Source organism: Haliotis asinina, chromosome 1 (assembly GCF_037392515.1).
Source record: "Haliotis asinina isolate JCU_RB_2024 chromosome 1, JCU_Hal_asi_v2, whole genome shotgun sequence".
Classification (NCBI taxonomy): domain Eukaryota; kingdom Metazoa; phylum Mollusca; class Gastropoda; order Lepetellida; family Haliotidae; genus Haliotis; species Haliotis asinina.
Window position 1 is genome coordinate 100,522,756 of NC_090280.1, and position 20,545 is coordinate 100,543,300.

A 20,545-nucleotide genomic window follows, 5' to 3' on the forward strand; every position below is an offset into this window, starting at 1 on the left:
CCAGCACTGTAACCGTGCTCCTAAAACATACCCCGCATTGACTTGACATAATATGCATCACACAGTGCCACGCGACACCCAACCAAACTCGTCCATTCACTGGCAATGCATTTGACAGTTTTCCCTGTGAGAATTTAACTGACAGCTTGGACATTCTAACAGTCACACATCTGATATTGCTGGAACGGACAACTTACAATACATGGCACTGCGAGGCAGCACCTCTGACACAACTGCATTCAACTTTCTATGATGTATTTCAGTGGCATTTGATGTTATTACAGATCACAAGAGTCCGTGTATTTAAAGAATATAATTATTTATTTATTTAAAGAATATAGGAACTTAAATCCATATCATATCTTGGTAAGGTCAGTTAGTTAAAACATCCATATTTCATTACATAGCGTTAAGTCTAAAGGCGAGAAGACATCCTCCAAAAACTTTTTCCTCTCCAGACTTTCTGTAATCATTACGTTTTTAGAGAATATCACGCTTCTGCCTTTACATCATAACAGAAAGGTGGCCATTACGGTTTGGGTATTTTGGACCAACTTTTGACCATTCCATATTCAAAACCTACCGATTTAGCCCGACGGTCTTGTCACATGTGAAAACAGAGCGTCAATAATCAAATGCAACGTTCAGTTTACCATACTGTAGTTAGGTCCAGTGGAGGACATGTTTGATTACTGTTTCCAAATGTTTTCCGGTCATTGTATTGCCTGTTTTTCGTTGTCTTGTAGTGTTGCGGTGTGTTGGGAGGGGTTGGATGTGGGTTTTGGGTTTTGTTGTCTTCTAGTGTGTTAACCTTTTAGGCTGTTGTGTCATAAGTTTAATCTTTCCTACCTTAACTGTATGTTACCAACCTTTGGTTTGTGTAGAATGAGGTATTCTTTCATATAATTCTTATAGACTCTGCATTTCTGTTAGGGATTTTATAATTTAATACTGATTGACGCCACATGCACGCTCTGAATATTGTAGAATGAATGTGATTATATGTAGGGTATTGACCTATTGCACTACGTTGTGAACATTAGAATGTGTATCGTGATTATTGTCGTATATCTTGTGTTTGACGGTTCTATATGTTATTTTATCAACGTTTACTTTGATACCTGATTGCATTGTTAATTTGCTCCAATGATTAATTGTAAACCATATTTCTATTATTCGCTGATATGAATGTTGGTTAATCAACTGCAATACTCTGACTTTGTCTAGCCTGGCGTGTGTTTGGGCCATCACCATAGGCGGATCCAGAGGGGCTGGGGGTCAAGGGGTGCGCAGCCATCCCACTTATGTCCTGAAAGTTTAGCAAATGAAACTCGGGTGAAAATGAAGTGTGCACCGTGCCACCACCCCTTCCCCCTTTCTCGAAAACCTCTATCCGTCCATACTCACCTTACAAAGATGTAGACAAAAAGATCATTTTTCATGCCGGAACCTGTTTTTGGAATTATGACTATGTTACACCTAGCTCAAAATATTATCAGCATTTCTATTGTTATACACTCGGTTTTACATCATTTTGCTATTGTCTTTGTACTGCCATTATACTTGTTATGCGACTTATGTTTTTACTGACATTGTATCTATACAACCGTGTAATTGTGTACTGTCCTTGTCATTCCCTTGGCGTAAGTTGTACTGATTTGGAAAAATCGTTTAATACAGCGGTAGAAATTTCATTCTATCCGTCTGGTTTCACAACGAAGCGTTTCACAGACATATTTCGTATCACCATATTCTGTTGTTTCAACCTGGAATCGACACAGTCCACAGAAAATATCTGTGATTCATCCAGTCAGTAATGATTATTCTGATTTTATAACACAGTGTCACACAGTGTCACACAGTGTCATGATCACGCCGCCGAAATGGCTCGTTGCATGTAATGTTGAACACATAAAATGCGTATAAAGTCTATTTGAACACATGTACAAGTTACACTTTCTTACCCAATGGATTGATATTTAATAATATTATACATTTCGACAATGCATAGAAACTTTGTCCGTTTCTCATGAAGAAAAGTTACCAAATCTCATGTTGTTTGTTGTTTGTTTGTTTGTTTAACAGCAATATTCCAGCTATAATGCAAGCTTGCAAAGGGGTAGAATTAAAAAGTAACAAGATCTTGAACTATGCCTTTTTTATTAATACACACAAATGCAGAAGTAATGTACACAACCTGTCGTGCTCTGTTTGCAGTTATTTCTGAATGTTGTTGAAAAAAAACCAAAAGAAACTTTTTGCAAAGTTGACTGTATATCGTTACAACCATGCTTACGAACTAATATTTCTTCACAAGCTTACCTGTAAACGTTTTAAACATCTTAACATAAACGGACGTTGTATCTGACATTACTGAAGACAGTTAAAGCACCTTAGTGATCAGGTCATGTCAGTGCTTATTGTGAGAATATTGCTAAAAGCGGTGTAAAACTAAATTCACACTCAGTCATTTCAGTGTTTTAAACAGGATTGCCTCGCTTAGCAAGTACAAATACTTGAATCCAGTTAAGTATAAAACCGAGAGCGACGTCATTGGGGAACTGGTAGAAAAGTAACGCATTACTCCTACTGCCCATGGATCATACATTTTGGCTTATCACCCCTTAGATGTATTGATTGGTGACCCTCGGTCGCACGTTTTGACCTGTCTCTCCGCAGGTCCTGTAGTCGCCGTGTGTGTATGTCTCTGTTGCCCTCACTCGACCTTGAAGCAGGTCATCCTGGAGGCGATGTGGGTGTTGGGGCTGGGGTTGGTGGTGACGACAACAAGGCTGAACCTGTCCGTGGCGTAGTAGGCGGAGTTGTGATACTCCTTCTCGTCCCCAGGCTGGACAAGGGTCAGATACCTGGGAACACATGTCAGAATGTCACTCCCGCCTTTACCACACCGCAGGCTTCACAGAGACTTCAAGGAAACATTTAACATCAACGCCAGAAATTAACCAGACTCGATTATTGCAAAACAGGCAGGGAATGAAGGCAATGATGAAATTTATTTGAATGGATCAATGGAACCCACTGATGACGACCAGTGTTTGTGAAAAGGATCTACACACAGTAAAATAGTGAGTGGTATAGCCTGGGTTGCAGTATTACCTTTCATCCTCCAGGAGAGTCTTGTTCAAAAGGGAATCCAACAAGTCCTTCTCGACATCATTGAGCTTCTCCACCTCCCCCATGTCACGTGATCCCATATCCAGCACCAGTGGCTTGCCGAACCTGCACGATTGACGAGTTGAACAGTAATGCTACGTTTGATTATACCCTTGAAGATCCGGGTTGAAATTGGTCTTCAGTAACCCGTGTTCGTGTTTTCAGGCTCGCTGACTAGGCTGACACAATCAGGTCATTGTGACCCAGTTGCTCAGGTCATGGTCAGTCTCATAATCACTGGATTGCCTGGTCCCAGTACGCCATGAGGCGTCAAACAACCAAACCAAACCAACGCGAAATAAATATGGACCCAGGAAAAACAAGATCCGTGGATAAACAACTTTCTTATTGCCATGAGGGTGACGTTTTGGTGTTATCAAGCACCAAGATAAAGAAGTTGACTATACATAGAGCTTGGTTTTCATCCATCTTTACACACTCTAAAATGCCTCTCACAGAAGTTTAGGCTTGTTCGCCTGTGGCTGAGGGAATGAGTTAGCGTTTCTGGCTGTGTTACTGTGTGACCCACCTGAGTGCACCTAAAAGCGCCACCCTCAGTTTCTCCACGCTCAGGTCACCAGGAAGCTCAGCCTGCAGGACGTTGGCATCGCGGTATTTGAAGAATGTGGACACGTTTCCCTGGAGATCAATCACGAGGGGCCATCTGAAACATGGGTCAACATTCCATCTCAGAAACACAGAAGAAGAAACAAACAAAAAACCCAGAGACGTTTTTGTTAGCTGTTTGAAAGCGCAAGAAATAGAATACACACCATTTATACAGCAAAACAGCCATCTCCCAAATTATGGAATACATATACACATTTCTAATGGAAATATTCATATACACAGCAAAGACCGTCCCCATAACGTTTGAATGATAATAAGAACAGGGCACATTTTCAGTGGGGTGTGGCACAGTATATCTCGTAAACCAAATATACTTCCTTTCAAAAGTTGAAGCTCACTAGAATACATATAGCTGGTTACATCATGCAACTGTTCTCAACACAATTTTGCAAAATATTCCATAATGTCTAAAGCTACTGTTTACACATAAGCTGATGTAATGTAAGCTTATTGTCAAGAGTTCAGTAGCCTATCAGTGAAAACTGGAGCATTCTTAACAAAAGTTGACACCCAAACTCAGCTGTTCACATGCACGGTATTTCTACATGTTTTAGCGATTTGAAGCATGATTCCCTTTAAATTCATTTGCATACTGTTTGCAGTCTGTTTCTCGAAGAGGAGAAATCAATTTTCGATTTAATCATAATTATATATAGTGTTTTAAATGAGTCTAAACTGTTGAAAGGAGGTATACATGGTTGGTTACCCATTGGGAGAGTTCGTAAGTCACGTCCCGGTAAATAAGCACTGATTCTTCAGTCAGTCACGTGTGGGAGATAACATGACCTGTGGGCATTATTAAAAAGTAAGCCCGTTTAACCGCGGGAAATGCGCAAGGGCCGACGGTATTTCCAAACGGATGGGGGCTTACTTTTCAGTAATGCCTATGGATCATGTTTATCCACCTTATAAACCGACCAAAGATATATACTTTAGATATAATTTCAACATGTTGGTATTCACTGATGAAATCAACTGGGATGAGACTAAAAGTCGACGCCTCGCCTTGCACGCGCAATGCACGTGCTTCGTGCCCTGCCCGCACTACCCGTCTTGCGAGAAACATACGGTTCATATCGAGAAACAGTTTTGTTTTTTTTTTGTACTGGAAGCGGGATTGTATCAGATCTGAGGGATATTTAAAAAAAGTGTCCACAGAGAACAATAGCGAGACGTCACTGGAGGTTTATAATTGAAACTATTTCCTAACCCACCATAAGAAGCAAATGATATTTAGTGTTGTAATCTTTCTCACGTGCAGTGTGTCCACTGTTACTAATGTTTCTTTTCACAAATATAAATTCTTCAATACAAGTCGGACCCGTGAAGATACGAGGTGGAATCGAGGTTGATGCAGTTGTGTACTGGCTTGCCTGGTCTGGACGATTATTTAAATATCGCCGCGATACACCTGGAATATTGCTGATTGCGGCGTAAAATAACAAACTCGACAGGACTACAATCCCGTTGTATCTTACTTCTTGGGATCCTGCTTGTTCGCCTCCTCCGTCAGTGTACTGAGTCCCTTAAGGCTAATTGCCGTCACTGGGGGCATCTGAGGAGGGTCGGCTGCTGCCTCACCTGAAGACAAAGCGAAAGTAGCTTTTGATAGACCAAATAGAAGAAACCAAATGTCCCCGAGTACAACGTAAGTAAACGGGTTAGGAATAATCGTATGATCTGTTTGATTTGTATTTTAGAAGAGAGGAAGGATATTTGACTGTACGAGGATATTTACTCAAACGTCGAATCATAAAATTATGCAAGGCTTTTTATCCATGAAGTATTATACCTTTCTTGTTAAAAATGAATAAAATGTGCAGCAACAGCAAGTGAGTTGGAAATTTTAACTATAAATTGTATATTTATATACTTATCCTATCTCACGATTTGCACTTCTCTCTCTTGCTTCGACGCTGAGTGGAACGAATTAGAACTTTCCTGTAGGCCTCTCTTGTCCATATGCCCGTGTTCCCCAGGCTGCTCTCCTTACAGAACTGGTCCCTTAGCCCATGCAGAGCATGCAGCATGCTCCCCTATCTACCCACGTGACTACCTCAGAGAGATCATTCTTTCTTGGAGCCCACGTCTAAATCTGTGTAGTGGGGAGGCTGGGTGGGCATACATCGCGTGAGATAGGATAAGTATATAAATATACAATTTATAGTTAAAATTTCCAAATTTTTAAACTTATCCTATCTCACGATTTGCACTTATCCCACGGTTGGACGGCGGGTAGCAGATTACCCTATGTCTCAAAGCACTGACAGTATTACTGTATAGGCTAATGACAACCGTAGGTAGCAATGAACAAGAGAGGTCGCATCCAACTAGCATAGAACCTATACTAGTGGTGGGTTCTCCTGAACCCCTTGGCTTACTAGACGCCATCGCTCCCAAGGAGTGGGTACTCCTGAGCAATGTGGTGTTCGGCCGCAACCCTCGCATAAGCAAGGAGACGCAACTAGGCGAGTCATGTCACTTCGTTGCGATTTATCAGAGTACCCCCGTAATTAAAGTCTTGTGACTAGTAATCGGGCCCGTACCTGCTTCGAGACAGCCCCCCAGACCCCATCACAAAGAGGGGAAAAGGAAACTGAATCGGAAAGCTCACAAGTTTAACGTTCAGTACCAAAGCAACACCACATGGCTTCCACTACTTACCACAGTAAGACCACAAAGGTGTGCTAAGGAACGTAGGAGCTATGAACGCTACGAAATCCGTAAAGGAAATCGGGAAGGACTCACTACACTGACGTGATTGCTCCGAGGAGTAGAGGTCAGCAAGCGAGATTGTTGAACTCTTCTACATCGAAAAAACAGGATCTAGCTACTGTAGATCCGTATAGACACTAATAGCAATCACCCAATAAATTGAGTAAAGAGTTCAATTCCCAGAGGAATTCAGAACAAAACTCAGAAACAAAGTTCAAAATTTTATTCAGTATGTACACGAGAAAGAAAGCATAAACGCACTCTTCCTCATCTGCGTTGACGGGCCAATGACAGCAGCTGGGTCAAGACAAGGGGTCCGAACTGGTGAAGACCTTGGACATCAGTGACCGACAAATCCCTCAGATAATGCGAGGAAAACACTGTATCAGAGCGCCAAAAGCAACCCTCCATGATGGACGTCAAGGAACAGTTGCTGTGTAGAGCCATCGTAGAGGCTGCTGGGGGTGGCAGTGCAGCAAAAGCATACACCCTCAGTATAGTAGCACGCATCCAAGATAAGGTTGTCCGTGAAACCTCAGCCTTGGATGTAGATGACAGCGGGATGAATAGCCTCTTACGAAGACCGTAGAGCTCTGACAGGGCAGAGAGATGAATCTTCCACATCATCAGGCCCAAGAATCGTTGACAAAGGAGGGATAGTAAAACGTCTATCTGGTTGTCTTGGTAACTGGTTTGTTGCGACAAAGTCCCAACGCAATCCCAGAAATACTCTGCCATGCCGTTTTCGTTCAAACTGCACACGATTCACATCAAGTGCATGCAACTCTGAAATACGAGCCGCAGTAGCCAATGCTACTAAAAAGAAAGTTTTGAACGTTATCTGTTCAAACGCCTTATCATGTAATGGTTCATAGTCAGTGGACACTAAATGACGGAGGACAACTGACAAATCCCATGCAGGAGGTCTGAACTTCCTGGACTGGTCAGCAAGCCTGAACGAGCGAAGCAGAGACTGGAGCTCGGGAGTAGTAGACACCTTTGTTCCAGTAGTTGTAGCAAGAACCGAATTAATGGCAGCGAAACAGGTTGACAATGTAGTACCTTTAAGCTTCCTCGTAGTTCGTAAATGCTGTAGAAATTCTGCAACGACTTGAGGTGATGCAGTGGTGGGAGAAATTATTCCCCTAATACCACAATAATGTTCACATTTCTTCCATTTATTGTCATACAATGATCGAGTTGAAGTCCTGTGTGCAGAAGTTATAGCTGCAGCTACTCTGTGAGAGTAACCCTTGGCTCTCAGAGATTTCTGTAAATGCGCCATACGTGCAGATCCAGGGTCTGAGGTGACCCGTGGTACACGTCTGAATGAGGATGACGAAGTAAGTCGTTGCGGGCGGGTAGCGGTACTGGATTCGGTTCTGCTAATTGCTTTAGATCGACGAACCAACTTCTTGCTGGCCAAAAGGGTGCAACCAAGACCAGACGAATCTTGCTGGTTGTAAGTAACTTCTGAACAACTTTGGGAAGTAGAGGAGGAAACGCGTAGGCGTTCAGTCCCTCCCAAGATATTGCTATTGCTTCGTCGTCCCACGCCTGAGAATCCGGAATAGGTGATACGAACCTTGGAAGCTGATGGTTGTACCGAGTGGCGAATAGATCTACTTCTGGTTGAGATATGGGGTAGATCATTGACTGAAACATCAGAGGTAGTAACATCCACTCTGTTGGTGACGGCCGTTTGGGACGAGACAAGGCGTCGGCTATGACATTCCTCACTCCGGGAATGTGTCGGGCTCTTGCCACAATGTGAAGAGAATCGATTAGGTGGTAAAACTGACCCTGTCGAGCCTTGATGGTTGATGTACCATACCACTGTTGATTTGTCAGATTGAATCAGTAGATGGGACGACTGGAGTTCTGCTGCCCAATGTTGAATGGCTAGAATGACCGCACTGAATTCCAACTCGTTGATGTGAAGGGTCGTTTCTGCGGATGACCACTGCCCGGCCACTCAATGATGGAGAAAGTGGGCACCCCAACCCTCGAGGGATGCGTCGACGAACAGGTGAAGAGTCGGTGTGAATGGCACCATAGAGACTCCAGCGCAAACATTCTGTTCGTTGAACCACCAACGAAGGACTGGCCGTAGCTGCTCTCGAAGACGAATCATCTCCCTGGGGTTGTCGTTCCAGATGAATGGGCACAAAAACATTTGGAGAGGGCGAAGTTGTAGTTGGCCCCTGTAAGTCAGTGCTTGTGCCGACGTTAACAACCCTAGTAACTCTTGCCATTGGCGTAGGGTTCTGGGTGAATTCAGTGCTAGGGGTAGACTGCGCCGAATCTTGTCCCATCTGTCCTGAGGTACAAATAACATGCCCTGAATGTTGCGTGTCCAATATCGCCCCTAAGAATTGTAATCTCCGAGTCGGTATTAATTCCGACTTCTCGTAATTCAGGAGCCACCCTAATTGCGTTAGCAACTTGATGGTGAACTGCCTGTGGAGATGAAGGACAACTGGATCCTGCTGGGCTTAAACACAGTCGTCGATGTAGATCTCGAAAGTGATTCCCCGACAATGCAGGTAGCTTGTTATCGGTTTGGTTACCCGAGTAAAAAGCCATGGGGCCGTAGATATTCCAAATGGTAGTACCATCCACTGGTAATGACGTCCTTGGAACGTGAACCGAAGATACTTCCGGTGATCTGGATGTATTGGTATGTGAAAATAGGCATCTTGCAGGTCAGATAGTCCCCTTTCTTCAAAATGGTTCGTAGCAGGTTGACTGACACCATCCGAAAGTGGGGTGGTGGTGACAGAAACCGGGCATTGAACTGTTTCATGTTGAATATCAAACGAAGTTTGTTTGAATTCTTTTTGGGGACCAGAAATATTGGGGAGTGGAACCCTGGAGTAACAATGAGTGGGTGGAGCTGTTGGTCAGTATATCCGTGATCAACAGCTACAGCAACGGCATCCACTGCCGAAATAGCACAATTGATAAAGGGTAGTGGGCGACGAATAGTCATATCCATATGTGCCAATTCCCTATCTTCCACAAAGAAAGGTGAAGCAGCGCGTTTGCCACATAGGGTAGAAATATCCTCGTCAACTGATGGAGACGAAGCCAATCCAGAAAACCCATGGCCGTGAGCAATGGATGGCATAAACTTGGGTGAAGACAAACCATCCTTCACGCGTTTCAATTTCTTAAACGCATCATCTAATGAACTTTTCATTTGCAGAATGCACGGTCGTGGTGCCAAGGTAATGGTCGATAGGTCATAAGACACATTAAGGACATCCGGAGATCTGCTCACCGACAGCTGAAGCTTTTCAACAATCCAGGCAAGTACATGCGAAGGTTCTACAAAATCAAAACTACCCTCTGGGGTAGAAATATCCGAATTATTTGGAGAGCGGGAAGAGGGTTGATGAGATACACCAGTGGAAGACAGGTTACCAGTTGATGCAACTGGAACTGAACTTGACGTAGTTGAAGGTTGACATTGATTCCAAGCTACTGTAATAGCCCGAAGCATTGTATTTAAATTTGGCCCTTGAGAGGAATCCTGATTAGGATTCCATGATTCAGGCAGAATTGTCGCCCCCGTCATATGATCCGAATCAGTTTGACGTGAAGGAGAGCGACGGTCCCTGGAACTATACCGGCGTCTGGATGGGGAGCAAACTGGTGAAATCAAACGAACCATAGCATGTTGACTAGTCGGGGAGACAGAAGGATGGGATGACCTAACTCCATCTGGCGATCTGGATCGATTAGTAGAGCCTGGCCTACCATCCCGATGGGATGATCTTGAGCTAGCAGGTGAACCTGAACGCTGAAGTGATCTAGTCCGGGAAACAACCCCAGAACGCTGATGCGAATCACATAAGTGGCATGAATCGGGATGAGCTGACGAATCAAATTGATGAGGCAAACCAGTTCGTGTACTTGAAATCAATTCGATTCCATCACTCACTTTGTCTAGAAGCCGTGGTTCGAGAAACTGCCTCAGTATGATTAAGTGAAGCCGAACGGTGCACTGAACTGGTGAACCCGTTCACGCAAACCTGTACATGGTGAAGTGAAACGGCCATGTGAATTGATTCTATCTGGTGAACTGATTCGACCATGTGAACTGATTCGATCTGGTGAATTGATTCGGCCTGGTGAATTGATTCCATCTGGTGAATTGATTCGGCCTGGTGAATTGATTCCATCTGGTGAATTGATTCGGCCTGGTGAATCAGTTTGGCGACGTGAATCCAAACGGGAGGAAGTTCCGATGCCACCATTTGAATCACTACGTGGTTTAGTATGATCAATAGAAACAGACTGACGACCAACGCCACTCTGCTATGGTGAACATGACCGCTCAGTCGATCTACGAGATGGATTCGCCTTGAATGACTTGGAGAAAAGGAATTATTTGGTAATGCAGGTGATGCAGATCGGTGAACCGAAGCGACTGTTCTCACGTTTTCAGATGAACCAGAGGCCCTAGAAACCAAGAGAGTAGACCGCAGATCAGGGGAGACAGTAGATACTAAAGGTTTATCCATAACAACTACCCTAGAGCTGGCCTGAGACGTTGAGCCAGGTGAAGAATGCGTCCCCAAAAGCTTCCGAACATCTTCCGAAAGGTAAGAATCTCGGAGAGCGGGGATTTCAAACGACGAGGGGTGAGGGTAGGACGATCCTGGCGTGGTTTCTTGGTAGGAGTGGGGCCTTGGTCAGCAGATGCATTCCTAGCTCTATCTGCAATCCTACGAGCACAAACCCGCTTATAAGCCTTGAAATCTTCTGTTGATAAACCTGCACACTTCTCACAACGTTTCTCCCAAGAACATTGACCCACACAATCAACACACGATATGTGTGGGTCCAAAGTCGAAAACATAGTTTTACACTGAGCGCAAAACTTACTCTTCTTGTTTGGAGGATCTGTTTTCCTCATAATACAAAACAACTCAAACTCTATACAAGAACTAAGATACGTCCACTCTGTCGTGCGACAAGAAGAAGAATGATCTCTCTGAGGTAGTCACGTGGGTAGATAGGGGAGCATGCTGCATGCTCTGCATGGGCTAAGGGACCAGTTCTGTAAGGAGAGCAGCCTGGGGAACACGGGCATATGGACAAGAGAGGCCTACAGGAAAGTTCTAATTCGTTCCACTCAGCGTCGAAGCAAGAGAGAGAAGTGCAAATCGTGAGATAGGATAAGTTTAAAAATTTGTGTTTTTCTCCGCTTTTACCAATTTTCCAGTAACATCACGGCGGGGAACACCAAAACCGGGTGTCACACATACTGTATTCGTGTGGGGAATCGAACCCGTACAATTCCACTGCTCCAACGGGAATGGACCGAAACAAGTGCGGTACATCCGTCAGTTCGGCACAAGCGTGTTCGATACAAATGAAGTTTACTTATCTGAGCAAACCGTGTTAGTTTTTTCTTACACACCTTAACATATTTCACCGCCTCCGTGGTGTAGTGGTTAGAGCGACCGCCCGGAGAGCGAAAGGTCGAGGATTCGATCCCAGACCGTGTCATACCAAAAGGCGTCATAACATGGTACTTGCTGGTCCCTGCCTGGCACTCGGCATTAATGGTACGAGAAGGACTGGTCTGGTTGGAGTCAGTTTAACTGCGACATGGTATCTCCGAGAGCTAGTACTATAAAACCAGCATAATATATGTCTGGCCTCGCACATGCTTGCACGTCTTCATATGCGCGAAATACCACGTTAAACACTATATCACCTTACCTCACACATTTCAGCTGTATGGCGACAAACCCTACATACATTGAGGCCACATGATAGTATATTTACAATACATACTCATCGAAACAGATAAGGGAACATATGAAAGTTGAAGTGTTCCGTTTTTTCCAGAATTTCACACAAAGTGCAACACATACCTTGAGAAAAATCCTGGAAAAGAATAAAACAAAACACAGTACTTTCACGCTTTCCCTTATTAGAATATTTAATCTCACCTTTTGGGTTACCTCCTTTCTTCGCCTCTCTTTTAACAGTGGTACCTTTTGAGGCTGTAGGCTTTGATGACGTTTTCGAGGTGGGGACCTTCTTAGGCGGCATGTTTACAGTATGACACGGCGTGCTGCTGTGAACCAGCTGACAAGTAAATGTCGTACAGGGATCGTAACCATAGCTGCCAGCAAACAATAGTATCGGATTTAACATGCTACAGTGCACAAAGCCGAACCCCGAGGTCAAACAGAGGGCCAAGCATGTGTTAATAATGGTATGTACAGATGTGTTACAATGGGATATGAAATCTCACTTTAACATGTATATACTTTCGACAATCAGTCGTTCATGGTACAGTGTAAGCTTGTGGTTGTGTACATGTGTCTGATACTGACGCATAATTATTCACATTTATTCAAACTACACTTGACAACGACATACAAGTATATGTTGCCTGTACAGAATGGAGAAGTATGTCAATACTGCTGTTGGTGTGTGTGAGTGGTGAGTGCGTGTGGGGGTGGGGGGATAGGTGTGTGTGAGTGGTGAGTGTGTGTAGGGTGGGGGGAATAGGTGTGTGTGAGTGGTGAGTGCGTGTAGGGTGGGGGATAGGTGTGTGTGAGTGGTGAGTGTGTGTACGGTGGGGGAATAGGTGTGTGTGAGTGGTGAGTGCGTGTAGGGTGGGGGAATAGGTGTGTGTGAGTGGTGAGTGCGTGTGGGGGTGGGGGGATAGGTGTGTGTGAGTGGTGAGTGTGTGTAGGGTGGGGGGAATAGGTGTGTGTGAGTGGTGAGTGCGTGTAGGGTGGGGGATAGGTGTGTGTGAGTGGTGAGTGTGTGTAGGGTGGGGGATAGGTGTGTGTGAGTGGTGAGTGTGTGTAGGGTGGGGGAATAGGTGTGTGTGATTGGTGAGTGTGTGTAGGGTGGGGGAATAGGTGTGTGTGAGTGGTGAGTGTGTGTAGGGTGGGGGAATAGGTGTGTGTGAGTGGTGAGTGTGTGTAGGGTGGGGGAGAGGTGTGTGTGAGTGGTGAGTGCGTGTGGGGGTGGGGGGATAGGTGTGTGTGAGTGGTGAATGTGTGTAGGGTGGGGGAATAGGTGTGTGTGAGTGGTGAGTGCGTGTAGGGTGGGGAAATAGGTGTGTGTGAGTGGTGAGTGCGTGTGGGGGTGGGGGGATAGGTGTGTGTCAGTGGTGAGTGTGTGTAGGGTGGGGGGAATAGGTGTGTGTGAGTGGTGAGTGTGTGTAGGGTGGGGGATAGGTGTGTGTGAGTGGTGAGTGTGTGTAGGGTGGGGGATAGGTGTGTGTGAGTGGTGAGTGTGTGTAGGGTGGGGGATAGGTGTGTGTGAGTGGTGAGTGTGTGTAGGGTGGGGGAATAGGTGTGTGTGTGTGTGTGGTGAATGTGTGTAGGGTGGGGGAATAGGTGTGTGTGAGTGGTGAGTGCGTGTAGGGTGGGGGAATAGGTGTGTGTGAATGGTGAGTGTGTGTAGGGTGGGGGAGAGGTGTGTGTGAGTGGTGAGTGTGTGTAGGGTGGGGGAATAGGTGTGTGTGAGTGGTGAGTGTGTGTAGGGTGGGGGAATAGGTGTGTGTGAGTGGTGAGTGCGTGTAGGGTGGGGGAATAGGTGTGTGTGAGTGGTGAGTGCGTGTAGGGTGGGGGATAGGTGTGTGTGAGTGGTGAGTGTGTGTAGGGTGGGGGATAGGTGTGTGTGAGTGGTGAGTGTGTGTAGGGTGGGGGAATAGGTGTGTGTGATTGGTGAGTGTGTGTAGGGTGGGGGAATAGGTGTGTGTGAGTGGTGAGTGTGTGTAGGGTGGGGGAATAGGTGTGTGTGAGTGGTGAGTGTGTGTAGGGTGGGGGAGAGGTGTGTGTGAGTGGTGAGTGTGTGTAGGGTGGGGGAATAGGTGTGTGTGAGTGGTGAGTGCGTGTGGGGGTGGGGGGATAGGTGTGTGTGAGTGGTGAGTGTGTGTAGGGTAGGGGGAATATGTGTGTGTGAGTGGTGAGTGTGTGTAGGGTGGGGGATAGGTGTGTGTGAGTGGTGAGTGTGTGTAGGGTGCGGGATAGGTGTGTGTGATTGGTGAGTGTGTGTAGGGTGGGGGAATAGGTGTGTGTGTGTGTGGTGAGTGTGTGTAGGGTGGGGGAATAGGTGTGTGTGAGTGGTGAGTGCGTGTAGGGTGGGGGAATAGGTGTGTGTGAGTGGTGAGTGTGTGTAGGGTGGGGGAGAGGTGTATGTGAGTGGTGAGTGTGTGTAGGGTGGGGGAATAGGTGTGTGTGAGTGGTGAGTGTGTGTAGGGTGGGGGAATAGGTGTGTGTGAGTGGTGAGTGCGTGTAGGGTGGGGGAATAGGTGTGTGTGAGTGGTGAGTGTGTGTAGGGTGGGGGATAGGTGTCTGTGAGTGGTGAGTGTGTGTAGGGTGGGGGAATAGGTGTGTGTGAGTGGTGAGTGTGTGTAGGGTGGGGGAATAGGTGTGTGTGAGTGGTGAGTGCGTGTGGGGGTGGGGGAATAGGTGTGTGTGAGTGGTGAGTGTGTGTAGGGTGGGGGATAGGTGTGTGTGAGTGGTGAGTGTGTGTAGGGTGGGGGAATAGGTTTGTGTGATTGGTGAGTGTGTGTAGGGTGGGGGAATAGGTGTGTGTGAGTGGTGAGTGCGTCTAGGGTGGGGGAATAGGTGTGTGTGAGTGATGAGTGTGTGTAGGGTGGGGGAGAGGTGTGTGTGAGTGGTGAGTGTGTGTAGGGCGGGGGAATAGGTGTGTGTGAGTGGTGAGTGCGTGTGGGGGTGGGGGGATAGGTGTGTGTGAGTGGTGAGTGTGTGTAGGGTAGGGGAATAGGTGTGTGTGAGTGGTGAGTGTGTGTAGGGTGGGGGATAGGTGTGTGTGAGTGGTGAGTGTGTGTAGGGTGCGGGATAGGTATGTGGGAGTGGTGAGTGTGTGTAGGGTGGGGGAATAGGTGTGTGTGAGTGGTGAGTGCGTGTAGGGTGGGGGAAGAGGTGTGTGTGAGTGGTGAGTGCGTGTAGGGTGGGGGATAGGTGTGTGTGAGTGGTGAGTGTGTGTAGGGTGGGGGATAGGTGTGTGTGAGTGGTGAGTGTGTGTAGGGTGGGGGAATAGGTGTGTGTGAGTGGTGAGTGTGTGTAGGGTGGGGGAATAGGTGTGTGTGAGTGGTGAGTGCGTGTAGGGTGGGGGAATAGGTGTGTGTGAGTGGTGAGTGTGTGTAGGGTGGGGGATAGGTGTGTGTGAGTGGTGAGTGTGTGTAGGGTGGGGGAATAGGTGTGTGTGAGTGGTGAGTGCGTGTAGGGTGGGGGAATAGGTGTGTGTGAGTGGTGAGTGCGTGTAGGGTGGGGGAATAGGTGTGTGTGAGTGGTGAGTGCGTGTAGGGTGGGGGATAGGTGTGTGTGAGTGGTGAGTGTGTGTAGGGTGGGGGATAGGTGTGTGTGAGTGGTGAGTGTGTGTAGGGTGGGGGAATAGGTGTGTGTGATTGGTGAGTGTGTGTAGGGTTGGGGAATAGGTGTGTGTGAGTGGTGAGTGCGTGTAGGGTGGGGGAATAGGTGTGTGTGAGTGATGAGTGTGTGTAGGGTGGGGGAGAGGTGTGTGTGAGTGGTGAGTGTGTGTAGGGCGGGGGAATAGGTGTGTGTGAGTGGTGAGTGCGTGTGGGGGTGGGGGGATAGGTGTGTGTGAGTGGTGAGTGTGTGTAGGGTAGGGGGAATAGGTGTGTGTGAGTGGTGAGTGTGTGTAGGGTGGGGGATAGGTGTGTGTGAGTGGTGAGTGTGTGTAGGATGGGGGATAGGTGTGTGGGAGTGGTGAGTGTGTGTAGGGTGGGGGAATAGGTGTGTGTGTGAGTGGTGAGTGCGTGTAGGGTGGGGGAATAGGTGTGTGTGAGTGGTGAGTGCGTGTAGGGTGGGGGAATAGGTGTTTGTGAGTGGTGAGTGTGTGTAGGGTGGGGGATAGGTGTGTGTGAGTTGTGAGTGTGTTTAGGGTGGGGGAATAGGTGTGTGTGAGTGGTGAGTGTGTGTAGGGTGGGGGAATAGGTGTGTGTGAGTGGTGAGTGCGTGTAGGGTGGGGGAATAGGTGTGTGTGAGTGGCGAGTGTGTGTAGGGTGGGGGATAGGTGTGTGTGAGTGGTGAGTGCGTCTAGGGTGGGGGAATAGGTGTGTGTGAGTGATGAGTGTGTGTAGGGTGGGGGAGAGGTGTGTGTGAGTGGTGAGTGTGTGTAGGGCGGGGGAATAGGTGTATGTGAGTGGTGAGTGCGTGTGGGGGTGGGGGGATAGGTGTGTGTGAGTGGTGAGTGTGTGTAGGGTAGGGGAATAGGTGTGTGTGAGTGGTGAGTGTGTGTAGGGTGGGGGATAGGTGTGTGTGAGTGGTGAGTGTGTGTAGGGTGCGGGATAGGTATGTGGGAGTGGTGAGTGTGTGTAGGGTGGGGGAATAGGTGTGTGTGAGTGGTGAGTGCGTGTAGGGTGGGGGAAGAGGTGTGTGTGAGTGGTGAGTGCGTGTAGGGTGGGGGATAGGTGTGTGTGAGTGGTGAGTGTGTGTAGGGTGGGGGATAGGTGTGTGTGAGTGGTGAGTGTGTGTAGGGTGGGGGAATAGGTGTGTGTGAGTGGTGAGTGTGTGTAGGGTGGGGGAATAGGTGTGTGTGAGTGGTGAGTGCGTGTAGGGTGGGGGAATAGGTGTGTGTGAGTGGTGAGTGTGTGTAGGGTGGGGGATAGGTGTGTGTGAGTGGTGAGTGTGTGTAGGGTGGGGGAATAGGTGTGTGTGAGTGGTGAGTGCGTGTAGGGTGGGGGAATAGGTGTGTGTGAGTGGTGAGTGCGTGTAGGGTGGGGGAATAGGTGTGTGTGAGTGGTGAGTGCGTGTAGGGTGGGGGATAGGTGTGTGTGAGTGGTGAGTGTGTGTAGGGTGGGGGATAGGTGTGTGTGAGTGGTGAGTGTGTGTAGGGTGGGGGAATAGGTGTGTGTGATTGGTGAGTGTGTGTAGGGTGGGGGAATAGGTGTGTGTGAGTGGTGAGTGCGTGTAGGGTGGGGGAATAGGTGTGTGTGAGTGATGAGTGTGTGTAGGGTGGGGGAGAGGTGTGTGTGAGTGGTGAGTGTGTGTAGGGCGGGGGAATAGGTGTGTGTGAGTGGTGTGTGCGTGTGGGGGTGGGGGGATAGGTGTGTGTGAGTGGTGAGTGTGTGTAGGGTAGGGGGAATAGGTGTGTGTGAGTGGTGAGTGTGTGTAGGGTGGGGGATAGGTGTGTGTGAGTGGTGAGTGTGTGTAGGATGGGGGATAGGTGTGTGGGAGTGGTGAGTGTGTGTAGGGTGGGGGAATAGGTGTGTGTGTGAGTGGTGAGTGCGTGTAGGGTGGGGGAATAGGTGTGTGTGAGTGGTGAGTGCGTGTAGGGTGGGGGAATAGGTGTTTGTGAGTGGTGAGTGTGTGTAGGGTGGGGGATAGGTGTGTGTGAGTTGTGAGTGTGTGTAGGGTGGGGGAATAGGTGTGTGTGAGTGGTGAGTGTGTGTAGGGTGGGGGAATAGGTGTGTGTGAGTGGTGAGTGCGTGTAGGGTGGGGGAATAGGTGTGTGTGAGTGGCGAGTGTGTGTAGGGTGGGGGATAGGTGTGTGTGAGTGGTGAGTGTGTGTAGGGTGGGGGAATAGGTGTGTGTGAGTGGTGAGTGTGTGTAGGGTGGGGAAATAGGTGTGTGTGAGTGGTGAGTGTGTGTAGGGTGGGGGAATAGGTGTGTGTGAGTGGTGAGTGCGTGTGGGGGTGGGGGAATAGGTGTGTGTGAGTGGTGAGTGCGTGTAGGGTGGGGGAATAGGTGTGTGTGAGTGGTGAGTGCGTGTAGGGTGGGGGAATAGGTGTGTGTGAGTGGTGAGTGCGTGTAGGGTGGGGGAATAGGTGTGTGTGAGTGGTGAGTGCGTGTAGGGTGGGGGAATAGGTGTGTGTGAGTGGTGAGTGCGTGTAGGGTGGGGGAATAGGTGAGTGTGAGTGGTGAGTGTGTGTAGGGTGGGGGAATGGGTGTGTGTGAGTGGTGAGTGCGTGTAGGGTGGGGGAATAGGTGTGTGTGAGTGGTGAGTGCGTGTAGGGTGGGGAAATCGGTGTGTGTGAGTGGTGAGTGCGTGTAGGGTGGGGGAATAGGTGTGTGTGAGTGGTGAGTGCGTGTGGGGGTGGGGGGATAGGTGTGTGTGAGTGGTGAGTGCGTGTAGGGTGGGGGAGTAGGTGTGTGTGAGTGGTGAGTGCGTGTAGGGTGGGGGAATAGGGGGATGGGGAGAGTGGAGATCGTGATTTTAGGGTATTGTAGTATTTTAGAGTGTTTTCCTTTTCGTGTGTACTTGTAGATGCAAGCATGTTGCACCGGCAATGAAACTGCACGTACCGTTCGTGCTTCAGAGAAACTATATTTACTTCTTTTGGCAAGCGTTTTTCCCTGAAGCGGCGAAGAATGTAGTAATCCATATTCGTTTAAGGGTTACAGACAGGTAATTCTAGTTAAACGCTGTATTGCATTAAAGGGGTATTGTTCATGATGCACCTTTGCTACCAGTGTCGTTGGAAAACACCATTCGTTCCAGCTGTCGTGAACCTTTGCGGAATGCGGAGCTTTACAGGACAGTTTCATATGTTTGTGTCAGTGATGCAGTTCATATTGAGCTTTTGTTTCCATGTTTGTAAATAATCGTATTGATGTATTCATTTTGCATCATAATACACATTATTATATATTGAATATATATGAATTTTGTGTTCAGTTTTTTTTTAAATCCTTACGAATGATTAACGTTCACGCAGTAACTCATTGTGTTTGCAGAGTGTGCAAAGAGTTTTATATTTTAAGAGACTAACTTAGGTATTGTGATACCTTGATACCATCATGACGATAGCATGTCATGTGACACATACACTGATATCATCATGACGATACCATGACATGGGACACATACACTGATATCATCATGACGATACCATGTCATGGGACACATACCCTGATATCATCATGACGATACCATGACATGGGACACATACCCTGATATCATCATGACGATACCATGACATGGGACACATACCCTGATACCATCATGACGATACCATGACACCATGAAGATGGCACCTTGTCATGTAATGTCACCGTCTCTACATTTGCAAACATTTTAGTTAAAATCGAGAATGTCGCAATTTTTGACATTTCAGAGACTTTCATGCGTCACTTGCTGATATGTTGTTTGATCAAAGTCGTAACATTCAGTTTAGTGTACCCGACACTTACTTCCACCACCACACAGTCCCCAGCTGTGTAGGTAGCAACAGAAACGCTCATGGCGCCATCGCTACGTCAGGACTTCTCCATCGCTAATCGCTATACAGAACGTCGTTAGTATAGAAGTATTTCCTCTGCTTCCAACGTATTGATTTACAATTTAATGACACGTTATTTGAAATAGCAAGTTAGTGAAATGAAACCAGAAAACATATACGTTATACAAGTATGTTTTTATTTCAAATCAGTAGGCTCTCGTCCCTATAAACACTTATAATCAGTTGATAGGCGGGTATTTCTTGTTACTTGTGACTTGATATATTTGCTGTTTTAGAGTGGTAACCACACCAACGTTAAATATGTATCCTTCCAGTCGTTAGTGATAATCGTCTTTAACGGAATAAAGAACACATTCACTATTCAAGGAACTACAAAATGTTAACATGTAAATACAAGTTGAATTCATGTATATACATTTTATGTTCTGGTACACATCGTTTGATGAAGTAATATCGGTGGAGTAGTCGAATGGTTAAAGTGTTTGTTCATCACGCTGAACATGGGTAGAGCCCACTTCTGGTGTTCCGCGCCATGATATTGCTGGAATATTGCTTAAGGCGGTGTTAAACCAAACTGGTTCACTCACTATGGAACCCGTGAAGGTCCGGGGTAGAACAGGCCTTCAGCAACGGTGAAAAGCGTCTTTGCTTGTCGTAACAGGGCGACAAGCGAGATCGGGTGGTCAAGCTCGCTGACTCGGTTGACACCGGTTCCAAAATTGCGCGGTTCGATGCTCATGTTGATCCAGACTAGATTATCTAAAGACCGCCGCTATATAGCTGGAATATTGCTAAGAGCGACGTAAAACT

The 20,545-nt window shown here is 47.1% G+C and overlaps 1 protein-coding gene across 1 annotated transcript; it reads right to left on the bottom strand.

Annotated features, from left to right (window-relative positions):
- Window positions 1-2,143: 2,143 nt before the first annotated feature.
- On the bottom strand, window positions 2,144-12,614 carry LOC137285103 (IQ motif and ankyrin repeat domain-containing protein 1-like). Its single transcript, XM_067817314.1, has 5 exons — window positions 12,489-12,614; window positions 5,283-5,385; window positions 3,704-3,838; window positions 3,118-3,240; window positions 2,144-2,867 (listed from the first exon to the last, which is right to left on the bottom strand). Exons 1-5 carry the CDS (start codon window positions 12,589-12,591, stop codon window positions 2,717-2,719), a joined length of 615 nt encoding a protein of 204 aa, XP_067673415.1. The 5' UTR covers window positions 12,592-12,614; the 3' UTR covers window positions 2,144-2,716.
- Between the last annotated feature and the right edge of the window lie 7,931 nt (window positions 12,615-20,545).

What these genes read in the sequence shown, in the direction of transcription:
- LOC137285103 (XM_067817314.1), bottom strand. Translation starts at nt 12,591, where the DNA reads ATGCCGCCTAAGAAGGTCCCCACCTCGAAAACGTCATCAAAGCCTACA. An exon ending in GAAAGGAGGTAACCCAAAAG is followed by an intron (nt 5,386 to 12,488) that starts GTGAGATTAAAT and finishes CTTTGTCTTCAG; the next exon opens with GTGAGGCAGCAGCCGACCCT. An exon ending in ACTCTCCTGGAGGATGAAAG is followed by an intron (nt 2,868 to 3,117) that starts GTAATACTGCAA and finishes ATGTGTTCCCAG; the next exon opens with GTATCTGACCCTTGTCCAGC.